Source organism: Patella vulgata, chromosome 5 (genome assembly GCF_932274485.2).
Source record: "Patella vulgata chromosome 5, xgPatVulg1.2, whole genome shotgun sequence".
In the NCBI taxonomy this organism is placed as follows: Eukaryota; Metazoa; Mollusca; class Gastropoda; family Patellidae; genus Patella; species Patella vulgata.
In genome coordinates this window covers 77,784,709-77,803,329 of record NC_065883.2, presented here as the reverse complement: position 1 = coordinate 77,803,329, position 18,621 = coordinate 77,784,709, and the positions used below count along the sequence as shown (strand labels likewise).

General features: G+C 34.6%; 2 protein-coding genes across 7 annotated transcripts in view; one reads left to right on the top strand and one right to left on the bottom strand.

The window, feature by feature from the left end:
- Positions 1–16,116, top strand: part of LOC126822620 (uncharacterized) — a 32,837-nt gene extending 16,721 nt beyond the window's left edge. For 2 of the 3 annotated variants that reach the window (XM_050551589.2, XM_050551588.2), the window contains exons 4-12: positions 343–717; positions 1,420–1,579; positions 2,559–2,710; positions 6,289–6,654; positions 6,855–6,895; positions 7,880–7,956; positions 10,980–11,080; positions 12,237–12,306; positions 12,987–16,116. In XM_050551589.2, the coding sequence (XP_050407546.2) occupies positions 343–717; positions 1,420–1,579; positions 2,559–2,710; positions 6,289–6,654; positions 6,855–6,895; positions 7,880–7,956; positions 10,980–11,080; positions 12,237–12,306; positions 12,987–15,618 (3,974 nt within the window). In that variant the 3' untranslated portion in view covers positions 15,619–16,116. Of the gene's footprint in view, positions 1–336; positions 718–1,419; positions 1,580–2,558; positions 2,711–6,288; positions 6,655–6,854; positions 6,896–7,879; positions 7,957–10,979; positions 11,081–12,236; positions 12,307–12,986 lie in introns of those variants that run through there. The other variant, XM_056100908.1, reaches the window with a different exon arrangement.
- The window catches only part of LOC126822621 (uncharacterized), a 182,758-nt gene that overhangs the window by 104,015 nt on the left and 60,122 nt on the right, over positions 1–18,621 (bottom strand). The gene's annotated exons all lie outside the window — the stretch shown is intronic.

The following is an 18,621-nucleotide window of genomic DNA, read 5'->3' as shown; positions in this document are numbered from 1 at the left end:
CTGGCCACGCGATTTACACTTGAACAGGATTAGGGTTGAGAGAAAGGCATATCAAGTTGCATCCAAGAAACTTTTGTATTATTGTTCCTGATAAACATACGATATAATGCGACTGCTGAAAACGTACATAAGTCCAAGTGAAGTCCTAGCCGTAGTTAGCTTGTGTCGAGTGGACGTTAAACCCCATTTCTCTCTCGCTCCCCTAACACGATCCACGAGTCAAACCTAGACGATCAACACGTCAGCTGTGGTAAACGACTTGGTAGCACCGCCTTCCATATTCGACCGGAGATCGTGCTTTATAATTTCTAATAACAAATTTAATTGTAATTGTATTTGTAGATGATGACGATGACTATGTCCCAGGCGATGATGATGATGCAAGTAAGGAGGAAACGGTTGTAGATATCATACCTGCATTTCATAGCAATGAACGTATGCATGAAAATGACCGGTGGAAAATTCAAAAACATATAAGATTGCTTTTAAGCATAGATCCCAAAGAACTTATTATTGAACTTCATTCATTATTTGTTTTCGACGATGACGAATTTGAACATTTGTTAGAGTATTTAGAATCAAGGGGTAGAAGAGAATGTATGCTAAAACTATTGGTGAAATTGTATAGAAAAGGAAAAAATTCATATGTTAACTTTTTAGTGGCTCTAGAAAGATGTAACTTTACGGGGATTATAAAAACATTGGAACCAGGCAGTGGTATGTTAAACAATTTTTATAATTATGATTTGAACGAGGTAATCGTAATACTTACGAGGCAATCTCTGTTTTCTGTGGTTATCACTATTCATCAATTGAAATTCGTAAATGCAGTATTGACTACGGTAATTGTAATTCATAAATGCAGTATTTACTACGGTAATTGTAATTACGGGGTAATTGTAATTCATAAACAGTATACGGTAATTGTAATTCATAAATACAGCATTTACGGGGTAATTGTAATTCATAAACAGTATTTACGAGGTAATTGTTATGAGTAACCACTGGTGTTATAACTATCCCACCCTTTTAATATAGCTAGACATGTGTGAATTACAAATATATATAGAGAGAGTGAATTGATGTTGTTAGGGTGAAATGTTTTCAAATAAAATGAAATGGGGTTTAATGTCCTACATGTCTGCACCAACGGGGCTAATGAAAACGAGTATAAACCACACAGTGTGCTACGAGGAAAGTTTTGCCCGGAATGTGGAGCTACGGCCTACTCTTAATTCGAATTCTAACTGCCATGGGTTCTTTTATTTGTACGCAAATGTATTCACAGGGTCTTGGCTTTACGTACTATTCGAAAGACTATATAGTGACATAGTAGTTGAAATTCCATATAATAGTAGGACGTAGTCCCGATCAGAAAGTAGGACCCTAAACAGTAATGTACCGGATATTTTGTTTTAGGAATATATGAGGGTAGATTTAAATACAGCGGACACAGGTTCTTTGAATTGATAGACAACACGAGTCCTAAATATAAAGAATTTGCAAAAAGATGTGAAAAGATTATTGAAGATCTATATCTGGACCAACCAAAACTATTTGTGGTGGTAAAGAAAGTAGCGTAAGTTAAATATACTTGACCAAATTAACTCTTAAAACGCATGATTCCGACACAATAAATACATTTTTACTATGCCCCAAAGCGGGTTGGGTATATAAGGAGAAACTGGATTCGAGAGAAACCCTGCTTTAATTATTCTGGACAATTGTGGTTTGTTGAATGTCAGGATATAGGTATTGGGTTGGATGATGTTTCCATTACATTTGATAGAAAAACGTTACACCTTGTGGGAGAGTCCACTAAGCATCTCTTCCTCATTGCTACCTGCTAAATCTTGAGACCTAATAACACCTATTGTCCTACAGAACCTAAAGATACTAGAGGATAGATTTCTTGAAGGCATACTTTGAAATTTGGTCGACATAAGCTACTGTCTATACTTATATTTTACATAAAAACAAAGCTGCTGTATGGAAGTATTTTACGCTGCGTGTTGCCATCGTTTTCATTCACACTTCAAACAGTTCATTCATAATCAAGGTGGATTCCCCGTTTCATAATCTGCCAGATTAACCACAGTCATTTCAAGATTTGTTTCTATTTAAATTTTCATCTCCCATGTTTTTGTATCTTTTGTTGTATTATCTTTTCACAAACACATCTCAATCCAGTACGGCAAATAATTAAAACAGTAAATTTAATTTTTTATACTAAAACTGAATATTGTGACACCACCGCCTCGTCACTGGGTCAAAATCTACCCGTGTAGTTTTCTCACCCCCTGTCTGAGGTACAAATGGTGTATTATCTAAATAATTCCATTCATAGTGTTTAAAGTAACAACATTACTCCCACACTTCATTGCTGGCTAACTGTTCTCAGCCTCAAGCTAGAATCGACTGATGACGAATTTATTTTCATCGTCGTTGAATTTATGCTACATGTACATTTGAAGATATTTTCCTACAAATAACTGTCTTTTGTAATGGTCAGCTGTTTTTGTTGGTATTATAGATATACAATTGTTTCTGTTGTTCAGGAAAGGCTGTGTTGAAGTGACATTTCATCTCATATCTCTTGATTCCAATAATGAGGAAGATTTAAGACGACCACTACAAGACATGGTAAACAGCGGATTCATTGGTACCGATCCAGTTAAAGCTGAGAGATTTTATTTCAGTCAAATAACAGGTAATTCCTTCATTAATTAGTAAGTCTATTTATTGGATGGTCTCAAAATATGAACAGTCATTACAGTCGGTCTCAGAGGTATGCATCGGTGATTAAATGAATTAATGAGGTAAACAAACAATGTCAAAATACCAAATACTTAATATATGTATGAATATATTTGTGCAAACATATGATTACTTTGATTGGATATCACAATACGCGCCAGTCTTTCAAAGCTCAAATTAGTCAAAACTGTTCTGCGTTCAGAAATGTTACAGAAACTCCTTATGACAATGCGTGTGAGCGTGAACTGTGTGACACGATCGACCTTGACAAAAGGGCGGACGCTTGATGAAAATATAAGGACATTTGCTAATTTATGTATATTCACCACAACAATAAGTCCATGTAAATGATGTAACTATTATCATTTTCAGAAGTTGTCACAGAGTCACAGTACTTTGTACGTGCTTGCAAAATTCCTAATAAATAACATGAATTCTCATGCGTGATTCCGGACCACTAGAATTCTGCAAAATCTTCCCCCTGAGTCCAGGAAATAGCATTTCAGGGACTCTAGATTCAAGAATGTTTCCGGGGCAGCATGATCTTTAAACAGAATCCAAAGCTCGCACCAGCGTCACCCGTGTTAGAGGCCTGTGCATCAGTCAGTCTCATTATTGCTAAACACCAAACAGAATCGACATGTACGCCCCTGCATGTACACAACGTTGGCCCTGTCCCCCATCTATTTTTAGGCAGTGACTTCTATAAGATACATTGGCCCATTGAAGGCGATTGGAAAATAATTTGTCATATATTCTTTTCAAAATATATAATATTCATATTTCCATCCACTAAAAATGTAATGGTGTAAATCCGGGAAAAAAGATCTATGAGTGGTAGTTTCGTTTTTACGTCATATCAAGCATTATTTACCCGATCCCCAGGAAACCTATAGGTTCTAGGACCCAGAGCTACCCAATCAGCCCCTGTGTCAGACCAGACACTTATCTGGATTACTATTGCCCTATTGTGGCAATTAATGCATTACAAAATATTTTCGGGATCATTTAAATTCAAAATAGGTCATGAAATTCGACAATTAAATTGACTATCAACTGCCTTATCCTTTAAAATAACAAGGTATGGTGTAAAAGTTTGCAAAATACCAATTTAAGGCTGGTTTGAATCACAGCTATCCACGGGAATCCTATACAGAGATATAATAATATAGTGCTTTTTGGTTCATTGTCTTATCAGTGTTTTATGTCGCCAGCGCTGCCCAGACTTTCTTGCGTCCGTTCACAGTTTTATCAGATTTTGGTGAAACTGAAAATGTGTTTTTATGTTCCAAAGATCTCGTAAGGGTTCGATTTTCGAACGGATTGGACAGTGACGTTATGTATTATCGCCCTTGGTTGCAGACCTGTTCAAATATATGTTCGCGATACAAAAAGTTAATACATATAACAGGTTGACACTTCAGGTGACATTTAACACACGTTTCAGAATCAAATGATCTTGGAACAGCTTGATGATTTTTGGAGGTGCGCATCTGAACTTCTGTTTGAGGCTTACCCCCCCCCCCCTCCCCACACCTTCCTTCATGCAACAAATGACATATTTATTAAGTGTGTGGACCCTCCAGATCTTTGATAAGTTCGATTACGGTGCACCCAGAACGTCACTTCTTGGGTTATGGAACTGAGTGAACCTGCTCTCTTCATATAGAGCGGATTATTGCTGTATGCAATAGTTCTGTTGAGCATTCACTAGAATGTAGAGGTGATGAAGTAGCAATGGTTCAGAAAGACTGACTTCACTTCAGATAGATTAATTAACAACTCTTTCTTATTCTCTCAGTACAATAAAATACCACCTCCGTCTAACGCTCGTGGGGGTCTCGGATCACGCTCCTAACAGGGTTCTCCAGATTCCTAACGGCTGCCAAAAGGGCTCTCTCTAATCGCGGGCTCTCGGTAATTATTAAAGTCGGGATCAAACTAGTCGGTGTGATAGCCTAGAATAATCTTTTTAGTATCTCAGTACGTCTTGACTACTGCTTCAAATCTGAACAAGACAAATACCTAATATCACGTGACATAACCACGTGCTATAGCTCACATCTATCATTCGTTCCAATTTAAGGCAATTATAAGCACGTGCCAGGCAATAGAAAAGAGCCAATGTCAGCGCGTGTAGGGGGCGGGGATGTCCGAAAATACATTTAAACAATATAAATATGAATGAAAATATACATAATAACACAATGGACAATTAAATTAAATATTATTAATTACTACGCTTTACGGAAAGCTGGACTGTCACACACAGCCATAAACGAAATGCGACTATAATCTCATATTATCAAAGCAATTGCCCGAGAAATCCTTCTCTGGCCATTGCTGGATTGGCTTCTGATACTTGAGCTTTTGAGGGAGTGTGTCTATTCTTCCATTTCAATCAAATCTATTCCAAGTACAGCAACATGGCAGCCCGTCGTTTAATCTAGGGGCTTCTATAAAACTTTGGATAGTGATTTAAGGTATTAAAAACGGTGAAAGTCTTGTTCGTCTCTATATAGTATTGTTTTGTTTAAATTGTATTCGTGTTGATAGCCTCGTTTGTCACGCAATTAGTTTTTCTACAATATTCTGCATGCACTGATTAATTGGGCATAATAAAATCGTGAGTCATGACGTAACGTTATGTAAACATATTTGGTACAATTTGGAGCTCTGTTTTAAGCGTAATCATATTGTTACGCAGTTAGCTATTGGTTGTTAATCGGACTATTGACCAGTCATAATTTGGAACAGAAATTTGCTTCCATTAAAGCAGTTTTGAGTGGGATTAGCTCTAATCAAACTAAATAATGTGGGGAGTTTGCTATAATCTGCGCAGTTAGCAATAATAATAAGAAAACTAGATCGTTTAAACCGAGGACGTGGACCGCGCCATGAACATGCGTTTCAGATCACCGGACAATTGTCGCAAAATGTGTGTGAGAGAGAGGGAGAGCGAAATGGGGTTTAACGCCCACTCGGCACAAACTAGGTCATATCGGAACTAACATATGATTTAATTTTATTTCAATCATTTGCTTTCGTGTAGGGGTCTTTAGCAGTGGGAAGAAACCGGAGGATCCAGAGAAAACACACGATGTTGGACAGGCGCCCCTACTCCCTGTTACGTACAAGCAAGGAATCGAAACCACAACAGCTGACTCAATGACAGACATTATCATACAACGCGCATGCGCTACCCATTCGACGACCAAACCCTCCTCGCAAAATGTGAAATATCTACAAATTTGACCACAATATTTGAACAAACCCTTGGGAGTTATACGGCAATTGCTGTCTGGGGAAAATTTCCCGTATAGCACACCATATGGCGTATGCCCGTATTTATTATTACGGCGATTGCAGAAAAGTGGGACGTTAAACCCGATGGCAATCATTCATTCATCGTAGCAGAGAGCTTTACTAATCTTTGATCTAAAATACTGTAGTTTACTAGGGATTAAAATGACGTCCAGCACTGATATTGATATAGCCTAATCCATGCTTTTAAACGTATATCTTTTGTAGATGAGGAGCTCACTTCCGAAAGGGAATCGATGATCCAGAGGAGAATTATTGTTCTTGAAAATGAAATCGAAACCTTGCAGTTACAAATACATGAGCTGCTTATTGAAAATACAGCTTTAAAGACAACATCAGCCAACTCTCAGGAAATGGAGAAATACCAAGAATATTTAGCTAAAAAATATACTGACAAACTTCAAGATAAAGAACTGATTATTTGCCGCTTACAGGAACAACTTGATCAACAAGCAACATATAGCAATGTAGACATGGACCGAACAGATGATGAACGACTAGATCAAGATAAACCCCTGATATTATTACCAATAGATGACGATCTAAATAAAGACCAGGTGAATCATGGAGAAGGTATGTCGGTGATTGAGCATAGCTGATATACAATTTAAATATATTTTTGTTAAACCACTCTTGAAATCAATTTTTGTCGGCATACTTTTGATCTTGTCATGATTTATTGTGAAACAAAGTTGTGAGTTTTATTTTGTAGACTATGTGTAGTATGTTATGTATGAGGCAGTGTATGTAAACTATTATTTATTTTCTTGCAGACATATCGGCTAAACAGCAAACAGAAAGAAGATTAGTACCAGTAAGATATTACCGTATACATTTCCTGTACTTCTGTACTCTATACACTAGATATTGATGGATGGACACTTTTAATAGTAGAGTAGTTAAAAAACATAAATTTCAAAATTCAGTGAACAAAAAGATGACGACACTATACGACCATAATTAAAGATACATTATGGGAGATTAGATAAAGAGATGACAGTTCTCACTATAATAGTTTAAAATTAGATACTGTAAAGGGAATTTGTGGAAAGGTCAATCAAATCGATCCTCTCTGAACCCAGAATTTAGCGATCATCATTACTAAAATCGGTAGGATAAAAAACATAGTCTCGATTATCCAGTTTTTGATTTAATCAGCAGCAGCAGACCGGGTTCTAATCCAGTAAATAACACAGGCTAGCGATATTACCGAGAGTTGATACTAGCGATATTACCGAGAGTTGATTATGATCTGGATAAGTTAATTACTGCCTAATTAATGGTTTATATAACATAACATTTCAGGTCTAAGGAAAGACCTGCAATTGGCAGATTTAGCTCTTGCACTAATGTATGTTTAATGATGACGACAATATATAAGCATAATTAAAGATGACGAAAATATATAGATATTTTTTGGCAATATGTAATTATGATTAAAGATTAGGACAAACTGTAATTATAATTAAAGGATTTAACAATTAATTATCAGTAAGACATATTACTAGGTTTTATCAAGTAGTTATAGGTAAGGCATCATTATCCATAGCTACAATAAATACAGGCGTACTTACTCTTTCTGGAACACCGGATACCACTTATTACTTGGGTGAAAGACAGATGATGCATCAGGTCCATGTATTCTTCTAGATATATTTATACTCTCAATACTATTTTATATATTGTAAAAAGTTAAAGATGTTAATCTTAATATTTCACATCCTCCATTGTAAGATACTAAACAAAGCACGATAAAATGTTATATCCAAGTTAAATATATATGAGTGTTTTATTTCAGGGCAAGAAGGATAAAACTAATAAAACATCAGTTGAAGAAATGGAAAGTGGTACAGATAAGGTCTTCACTCTCGATTTGTAAGTTCTAATATATTTATATTTTGGGGTCGGAAGAAATCATAGTCAATTTATCCATTTTACATTCATAAATACGTATTGTCCCCCGCCTTTCGAAGAAAACAGTAGACAATTAAAATGGGTCTGTCCGTCTGTCTGTCTTTCGGTCTTGGGGACACAATAACTTCCCTTTTAATTGAGCTAAAATGTTCAAACTTGGTGTAGGTGTTTATTAGGTTGGCTCTCTGAGCTCAATTACGTACGTATATGGCTCGCCCAAACTCATGCATATTATTGGCGTGCACGTGCTGTTGACCTGTATAAAAGGGTTGATTAGCGAGGGTGAAGATTACATATCAGAGATGGTCGCTTGTTACTTAGCCCACGACGCTCAATCGGATTAAAACACAGATCCTATTTCGTTTCGTTTTTTATAGTTCAAAATTTGGTTTTATTTGTCTGTACTACGCTAAGATCTGGAAGAGTTGTTACATAACCTGCGCTCTGGATGGCGTGAGAGATTAGCCAATGACACAATCTTTTACGGCGACTTCTTGGCGTGCGATACACGGAACTGTGGGTAAACCACTAGAAACGTCCACGCTTATTGATTTATCAATGTCTGACGTCATAGGGTCAAAATCCGTTCGTACAACCTCTGCGGCAAACTTTTACTACTACCGGTCAGATCGTCATGAGGTGCAGAAAGTGTTTCGCAGACTGTAGTTAAAATATCCATCGGGTGACTTTGTGCTATGTCTTGGTGTCTAGTCGGATTCGGTTTGTTACCTAATTCCCATCCGTCGGCTTTTCGGGTAGAAATCATGGAATAAGCTTTATTTTGTAGGTTTTGATGTTTGATTACAAAAAAACAATGTTGACAAAAAAACAATGATGGGCACGTGGCGTAAGCACCACGCTGCCGCTTTGCTCTTTTTGCCTTCATGCCAGGAATAGGCTTCACTTTCACAGGAAAATCGATGATAAATAAATGCTAATAATGTGTTTAGAAAAATTTCCACCACCTTGGAAATATGCTAAATTGGTGAACATACGACCATTTTACGTAGTTGTATATGACAGAAATCGAATCTGCCTCCCCGAAAACAACCAAAGACAACTACTTAATCGAAATCAACCCATTGTCCAATTTTCCCGCCACAAGTGGCAGCAATATTGGAAATATACTAAATATGTAAACATGTGATCATTTTACAAGGTTGTAAATGTCAGAAATTGATTCTACGTCCCCGTAAACATATATATTGACACCAAACACGACCACTTAATCAAAATCTGCACATCGTCTCATTTTCCCGCCAAAAATTCCCGCCATCTTGGTAATATGCTAAGTATATGAACATGTGATCATTTTACAAGGTTGTTAATGTCAGGAATGTAATTTGTGACCCCCAAAACATATATATTGACACCAAACACTACTACTTAATCGAAATCAGCACATCGACCGATTATCCCGCTAAAAATGTGCGCCATCTTGGAAATATCCTCATGAAATGATGGAAAACAATCTGAGATATAGTCATGAATGCTGCCAATATTAATACATTGCTAAATCACAGTTGATATGTCGATAACATTATAAATAATGTGAAAATAAAAAATAATTTGGAATATTATCGCAAAATGGCTGCCCTCAAATAATGGCCTCCCATACTGTGAAGACCTACTCAAAAAAAATGTCAACATTGATTTTTTGTAATCAACCATCAAAACCTACAAAATAAAGCTTATTCCACGATTTCTACCCGAAAAGCCGACGGATTTACATTAACGATCGGACTAGTCATCGATATTAGGATATTATGGCTCTTTTCGAAGACAGCGTCTCATTTTAGAAATTTTGTTTAATCGCTAAATATAAGTTCATTTTTGTTAGGACTGTACGATGTTCTCAATATAGTCATTTATCGCGATATGGTATTTTCAGACCCAACTACGATATAGTGGTTTATCGAATATCGCCAAAAACTTCAAATATCGAAAAAAATTATCATAAACATAGATAATAAATACACTATACAGCAGTTGAAATTAGCCGACGACAATAAACTATGATAAAACTAATGTTTTGAGTATCGTTAAATGTTGAAAACACTTACGCGGCTAATTACCAGGCTATAAATAGGCTGTCATATTTTAAAAAAAACCGAATATTTTTAGAAAACTCGACGAAACTTAATTTCTGAAAGCAAGAATAAAACGATCTATAAATAGATTACTGTCACTGTTAGGTCAGGAATACCGCAGCCAATCGAATGCTTGAATGGAAGATAGTCCGGATCATTTAGTATTGTTAAACTGTTTAAATTTACAACACAAGACTTGAAGATCGCATCTACTTACTTCCGCTGCACGTGATTTTTGAGAATTTTCTTACACAAGGTCACAAGCAGACGCTTTTTAAACATCAGCGGTGTGTAGCAGTTGTATGTAATTTAATTATTGAAAACTTAGCTAGTACTAGCAGTACAAAAAGCATTGAAACGTTTTTATCCAAAAAGGATGTTGTTTTGTTCATTTTAATAAATCTATATTATAAAAAAAGCAAAGTTTAAAGTGTATGAATAAAGCAATTCTTACCCACAATTATTACTCACACTGTAGTCAGCTTTAATGCATTTAACACATTACCCCACAAAATCTCGGGGAAATATTACAAAGTGAATTTAAAAAATATTCTCATGAATTAAGATATGACAAGACATATAAGATGTCAAAATATCACTGATCATCATGAATTAAGATATGACAAGACATATAAGATGTCAAAATATCACTGATCGGGTGAATTACATAATTTTTAATCATCGTTAAATTTTGAAGTCACATTTCTCGAAAACTTGTCAATGTGGGTTGGCCCACTTTAGTACTGATCTCTTCAACTATGAGAACAGCTAGGTAACACAGTTTAAAAGATATACATTCTATACAGCATGCTTAGGAATCTAAGCATCTTTCCGTCAACCAAACAGACGTTATTACTGTTCTTTGTGTTTTATCTGAGATATTTCTTGTTTTAGAATGGATAAGACCAATGTACAAAGGGATGGCAGAACATGTAAAAGAAAAAGCTCAAACGAGAGTGATGTTGAAATGGAACACCTGATACCAACTAAAATAGGTAAAGTGATAAGTTGTAAACTAAGTTCTCCATTTGTAACGATTGCGATACGGTATTACTGTTGTTGTACTATGGAGCTATTTTGTCCTCGAATTGTGTATCGAAACTATATTTGTCCTTGATTTATAAATTTTATACAACAGTTTAGTCAGTTATAAAACAGATCCAATATATAGGACATTATACATTCTAACATTGGTGCATATTCCTGATGCAATGGCCCGAGAAATTTCTCTCTAGCTATTGCTATACTTAAACTGAAAACTTGAGTTTTTGATGGAGTGTGTCCATTTGCTGATGTCCTATCAAATCTTTCCTGTGTAGGCCTACAGTAAAATAAAGGGAATTTCCATGACTGCCGCTTAACGTTGGCGACCTCTTTGAAACATAATATCACAGTGCTTGTGAGTGCTGATTTCAAGAAATGTTTTAACCCTGGCCTTGGATGCATCGGGAGCAAACATCGATAATCGCATCGGTAAATTTGGCCGTCGCAGAAACTCGCTATTGGAACGAAAATTATTCGACTCAAATCTTCTATATAAATTCTATAAACGTGTCTGTTTGTACCAATTATTACTGCCTACCAAGTATTCGATAATATTTATCCATTTTTGTTTAGATAATCCATGAATTATATATATTATTGTATTTCTATCCAGTTTGGTGAAACACAATACGTAACATGACAGCCCTTCTCTTTGATCTGGGTTCTTCGTCGGTTGATTAAATGTATTAAAAGCTGGTTAAAATATTGTTCGTCTGCTGTGTGCTCCAAGAGAAAATCAAAAGATTACACGTGTGCGTCGATTACCGAATGTTTACATTGTAGGAATTCAGGATAGCCTCGTTTATAAAACAATTAGTGCCAGTTAATTGTGCGTAATACATGTCGCGCGTTATGACGTAATGTAGCCGCGATTGTCACCAAACACTTTACGGTAACATATTAAGCGCTGGTTAACCCCGAATGGTTTTGTTACGTAGTAATGCATTGGTTGTTGAACGGGCTATTGAACCAATCATAATTTGCAACAGAAATTGGAGGGGAGTAGGGCAGTGCTTGAGTGGGATTAGGTCTAATCAAACGAAAAACTTCGTGGAGTATATTTTTATTGGGGCATAATTGATTTATTAACTTTTTATTGCCTTCTAGCAAAACTATCAGTTGAAAGTGAAAGTGAAGATATCAAACAAAAACATGAAATCCAGAAGATACAGGACAGGTAAAACTATAATTATTATCAGATATTATTATCATTATTATTAATGGATAAACTATCATCACTATGCATAGATTCAAATGATGTATTACCGTTGAAAATACGTTATAAGAATAAGTGTGTTTTTGATGTGTCTTAAATAACGCCAAACATGAACAGGTTCTTTCCAGAGCAGAGGGACATGAACAAACAATGAACGATTACAAAACGAACATAAGTTGGCAGAACGTTCTACTAACAAGAATGGGTCTGTTGAAGATCTGAGATTCCTTTTAAGAAAATAAACTTCAAGGAGCTCTTAAAGATATGGGGGATATAAGTTAATTAAGTATTTATATGTAAGAAAGTGTATTTTAACTTAACTCTAAAGGAGATAGGTAACCAATGTAGATTATATAGAAGATAGGAGTAATATGAGATGAAAGTGGGACTTGAATTATTAAACTAGCAGCAGAATTTTGTACTTTTTGCAGTTTGTAATCAGTGCGATAGGAACAACAGAGAGCAAAGAATTAAATAATATAGTATTGATGTGATATACAAATATGTTTTTCTAATCTGACTAATTTACCGTACAAAGTAGTAACAGATAGAGAAGTAACAATTAAAAGATAAGACTGTTTGGATTAACTACCCATTTAAATAAACGTAAGCATAATTATCAATATTGTTATTTCCTACAGATTATCTCAAGCTGTTAATGACATCAACATTGATCTAATGGAAACCATATTAAAAGAACTACAGCCAGATGACGTCAGAAGACTACAAGACGTCATTATAAGTTTAACCTGTCAATCATTAGAGAGAAGATATTTATCACTTGTTAAGTGTTTATTTAATAATATTATAATATTACAATCTGATGGTCAACTTGATATTAATTTAAATATACAGTTAATGACATGTGCTATAAAATCAGATTTTGTTGAAGGTATTCAGTATCTCTATAGTAAGAAATTATATTTACAGGTTGAACATGACGATAAAGTATGGAATGCTTTGTTAGAATCTGTTAAGTATAATAGTTTCAATATTACTAAATATCTTTTAACCGTTTCTGATTTAAATCTCAATCCAGACTCTGATAAAACTATATTAATGTTTGCTAAATCTGGTCAAATGTTGTCAATTCTTTTAAGTAATGATCAAATCAAGAACATGATTAATTATAAATCTAAATATGGTTACACTGCGTTATTTTACTGTATAAAAAACACTGATAATGTGGCCGAATGTTTAAACTGTACTAACATTCTAACAGAAGCTGGAGCTGAATTCGACAAGTTCAATCTAAATAAATCATTAGAATATGTTATTTATAAGTATGGTGATACAAATACGTGTTTAGATATTATATTATTATTAATACAACACGGTGCTGACTTAAACATGGTTGGCGAATTGGGTAGATCACCTTTAACATGTGCGATAATACGACATGGTGATAAAGATACGAGTTTAGGTATTATAACATTATTACTACAACATGGTGCTGACTTAAACATGGTTGACGGATTTGGTAGATCACCTTTAACATGTGCTATAATACGACATGGTGATACAGATACGAGTTTAGGTATTATAACATTATTACTACAACACGGTGCTGACTTAAATATGGTTGTCGGGGGTCACTCGCCTTTAACATGTGCTATATATCACCATGGTGATAAAGAAACATGTGTGGGTATTATAACTTTATTAATACAACATGGTGCTGACCCTACCCAGAGTGTAAATACAACAACGCCTTTAATGTATGCCTCCCAATACGCCCACTATATAGATATTGTTAAATTAGTGCTTGTAGATATTGTTAATGTAAATAGAACTAATGATCATGGTTTATCCGCTTGTAGACATTGTTTTGTAAAAACGGTGAAAAGTAAAAGATATTTTAAAACTACTCTGGCTATCTTTAAACTTTTAGTCGAGTCTGGTGCTAATTTGGTTGCTGATGGACCTGAACTACTGTATGATATTATGAAATTCGGCCAATTAAATATTTTTGAGTATTATATAGGATTAAAGCCATTAGTGAATAGTTTTACTGAAACAACAAATCGAAATATTTTTCATCTTTTGGCTCAAGTGAAATATGAGTTTACACCAGAGAAGTTTAATTGGTTGTTTAATTCTAATATTGATATAAATCATAAAGATTCTCTAACTAACACTCCTCTTATTATTGGTGCTTTCTTATTGAACCATAAATACCTGGACTTGATAACAAAATACGGTCCTACATGTGATGTTAATATACAGAACAATAAAGGTCATACAGCCATACACAGTGCTGTAATCGGGTGCCTAATATCTAAGTCTAAACTGAAACAAACTGGAAATTCGATGGACGATTCACTGAGTGAACAATATGAAACTTTTCAAGAATGTGTCAAACTTCTACTCGAGACTGGTGGTAATATTAATAGTCAGGACAATAATGGAAAAACTGCTTTGATCTTAGCGGCCAAGAAAAATAATAAATTTATTATACAATTACTACTTGAATTAGGGTCAAATATCAATATTTTAGAAACAAAATATAACACATCTGCTTTACAGTTTTTGGATCTTGATTATGGTAGACATTGTCTAAAAACATGTTTGATCAGAGGTGGCCATAAACTTCTGAATTTACCAGGACCAGATGGCAATACACTGATACAGCGAGCTTTACTTTTCCCTACCTGTTCTGATCCAGAGAAAACTGTTGATGTAATAAAATATTTAGTTGCTGAAAACTGCTGCCTTCAGCATCTTCAGTCTGTATCTACTGAACGTAATTACTACAATGACGATGTTCATTTACAAGATTTTGACAGTAAAGAGAGAAATAAACTTAGACAACTACTTTATCGAAGTGGGGCTCCAGAAGAAGAGATTGTTTCGACTGTTAATTTCAAAATGGAGGATGAACAAGATAGACGAACTAGAATGTTTCATTCTGCACAAGATGGACGAGAGGAGATGTTTCACTCAGAGAACAGGGAGGAATTCAAGTTTGCATGTTTTAACCTATCTCTTGAAGAAAAGTGTATAAGGGTCATCAGGCAGAAATTGGGACTAGAAATAAAGGAGAAAGTTGAACAACTGCAGTTAGCTAACAGTCTGGCGAAGAAGATCTTACTGGTTGATCTTCTTCCTAAAAAATACTTTATCCGTTATTCCATGGATGATTATCTGGATGAGGATAATATAATGGAAGATGACGATGGTGATGACGATGATGATGATGATGATGATGATGATAATGATGATAGCGACAATGATTTTGATGACTGTGATTACCAAGGTTATAATCTGAAATGACTTGAAGATGGAGATGATGATGATAATGATGATAACGATACTGGCGATGATTATCATGATGATTAGGCTGATGGTGATGTTGTTTCTGTATAGCGACAATGATTTTAATTATTATGATTACCAAGAAATGATGATAGCATGTGAGGGTGATACGTATGTTAGTAATGGTGATGACAATTAGATGTTGAAGGATGAAGTTATTATAGATGAGGATGGTAAAGATACGGAAGTTAGTGATGGTGATGGATGTTGAAGGATGGTGCTGTTATAGAAGATGATGATAAAGATACGGGTGTTATTGATGGTGATGACAAGATGGATGTTGAAGGATGATGTTGTTATAGATTGGGAAGATAAAGGTACAGATGCTAGTGATGGTGATGACAAGATGGATGTTGAAGGATGATGATGTTATAGATGAGGAGATATGGATACAGATGCTAGTGATGGTGATGACAAGATGGATGTTGAAGGATGATGATGTTATAGATGAGGAGATATGGATACAGATGCTAGTGATGGTGATGACAAGATGAATGTTGAAGGATGATGTTGTTATAGATTGGGAAGATAACGATACGGATGTTACTGATGGTGATGACAAGATGGGTGTTGAGGTATGATGTTGTTATAGATGAGGATGATAAAGATACGGGTGTTACTGATGGTGATGACAAGATGGGTGTTGAAAGAAGATTGGGTGGAGAGAAGATGGTGGTAGTTGTAGATGTTGAAAGATGATGATGATGACGGTGATGGTTTCATAAACCTATTAGTGATGAAATGGTGAATATTATATATAAGTTGACTGGGGATAATGATTATGGTAGTAGACGTTGTGATTGCATGGGTCAGTGAAGATATTGGGATATACCTATTGGAGATGTAGACATAATGACATGTGGATGGTGGTGATGATTGATTGTAGCAGAAATCAGAAATTTCCCCGATTTTGATTGGTCGAAAATTGGGGTCGAATGGAACCACTCTAAATTGTCAAGGCGAATTACTGCCTATAAATATAACAGCGTACTTTATTTTCATTTTTGTGCTCAAAGATCTTCCTTAACTCAAATCACCACCATGTTATTATTAATAGTTTATCACCACCATGCTATTATTGATGGTTGATCAGCACGTGTTTACTATTAATAGTTTATCACCGCCATGTTATTTTTAATGGTTTATCACCACTACGATATTATTAATAGTTTATCACCACCATGTTATTATTGATGGTTTATCACCAATATATTATTAATAATGGTTTATCACCACCATGTTATAATTAATGGTTTATCAGCACCATGTTATTATTAATAGTTTATCTCAACCATGTTATTATTAATAGTTTATCACCACTATGTTATTTTTAATGGTTTATCACCATCATGTTATTTTAATGGTTTATCGCCACCATGATATTATTAATGGTTTATCACCACCGTGTTATTAATAGTTTATCACCACTATGTTATTATTAATGGTTTATCACCACCATGTTATTATTAATGGTTTATTACCGCCATGTTTTTTTTAATGGTTTATCACCAATATGTTATTATTAATGGTTTATCACCACCATGTTATTATTAATGGTTTATCAGCACCGTGTTATTATTAATGGTTTGTCAGCACCATGTTATTATTAATGGTTTATCACCACCATGTTATTATTAATGGTTTATCACTACCATGTTATTAATTGTTTATCACCACCATGTTATTATTAATGGTTTATCAGCACCGTGTTATTGTTAATGGTTTATCACCACCATGTTATTTTTTATGGTTTATCACCGCCATGTTATTATTAATAGTTTATCACCGCCGTGTTATTATTAATAGTTTATCAGCACCGTGTTATTATTAATGGTTTATCAGCACCATGGTATTATTAATAGTTTATCACCAACATGTTATTATTAATAGTTTATTGTAACTGGGGGGTGGGTGGGTGTAAATTCTCAATAAAAACTAAGGTGTTTGGTTTTTAAGCCTTTATTTACCAACTTGATATCATTAATTTTCACACTAAAAATACATCACTAACTAAATAAAATATATTCAATATGCCTTAAATGATATATATAAGAAACTGATCACATACCCAAAGAAGGTTTTTTTTAACGAAGACTAGCAAGATGGTAAACAAAATCTTCAGATAACTATATTCTGGAAAATAACATTATTCTGATTATATATACAATATACTTTCAAAACGGTACCTTATAACCTACTATATATATGTATATATGAATAACTAATGATCTTTACATGTTATTTTCTATCTATTTAAATAAAATGGTTGCTTAATATTACAATTTCTATCATTCCTACATCCGCTACATCTAAACCCCAATTACCCAAAATAAGAGAATTAGCACAATTACCTGTATAACTGAAACAATTCTCTGAAAATAAATTTACAATTTGATTGAAGGTATCAAAATGTCCTTACACTTCGAAATCTGTCTAATGTCTGGTGTCCAAAGTGGGGTTTAGATAAAAAGAAAACTTGCTTGTAACCAAGGGAGTAGAATTGTACTCACCCCAAGATTTGGACTCTAAGAAAACAGTACAGGTTAACAAGCCAAGTTAAAGGAGAGATGTTATTATAGACCAGTTGCAGGTAAAATTAGTGTCAATTTGTTAGTTTAAAGGTGCACTCACTCAATGCACTATATTACTTGACATAATAAAACCTATAAACATATTAAAATTCCGCCTCACTACATTATCAGCACCAAGTTATTATTAATGGTTTATTACCACCATGATATTATTAATGGTTTATCACCACCGTGTTATTAATAGTTTATCACCACCATGTTTTTATTAATAGTTTATCAGCACCATGTTATTATTAATGGTTTATCACCACCATGTTAGTATTAATAGTTTATCACCACCGTGTTATTATTAATGGTTTATCACCACTATGTTATTATTAATGGTTTATCACTACCATGTTATTATTAATGGTTTATCACCACCATGTTA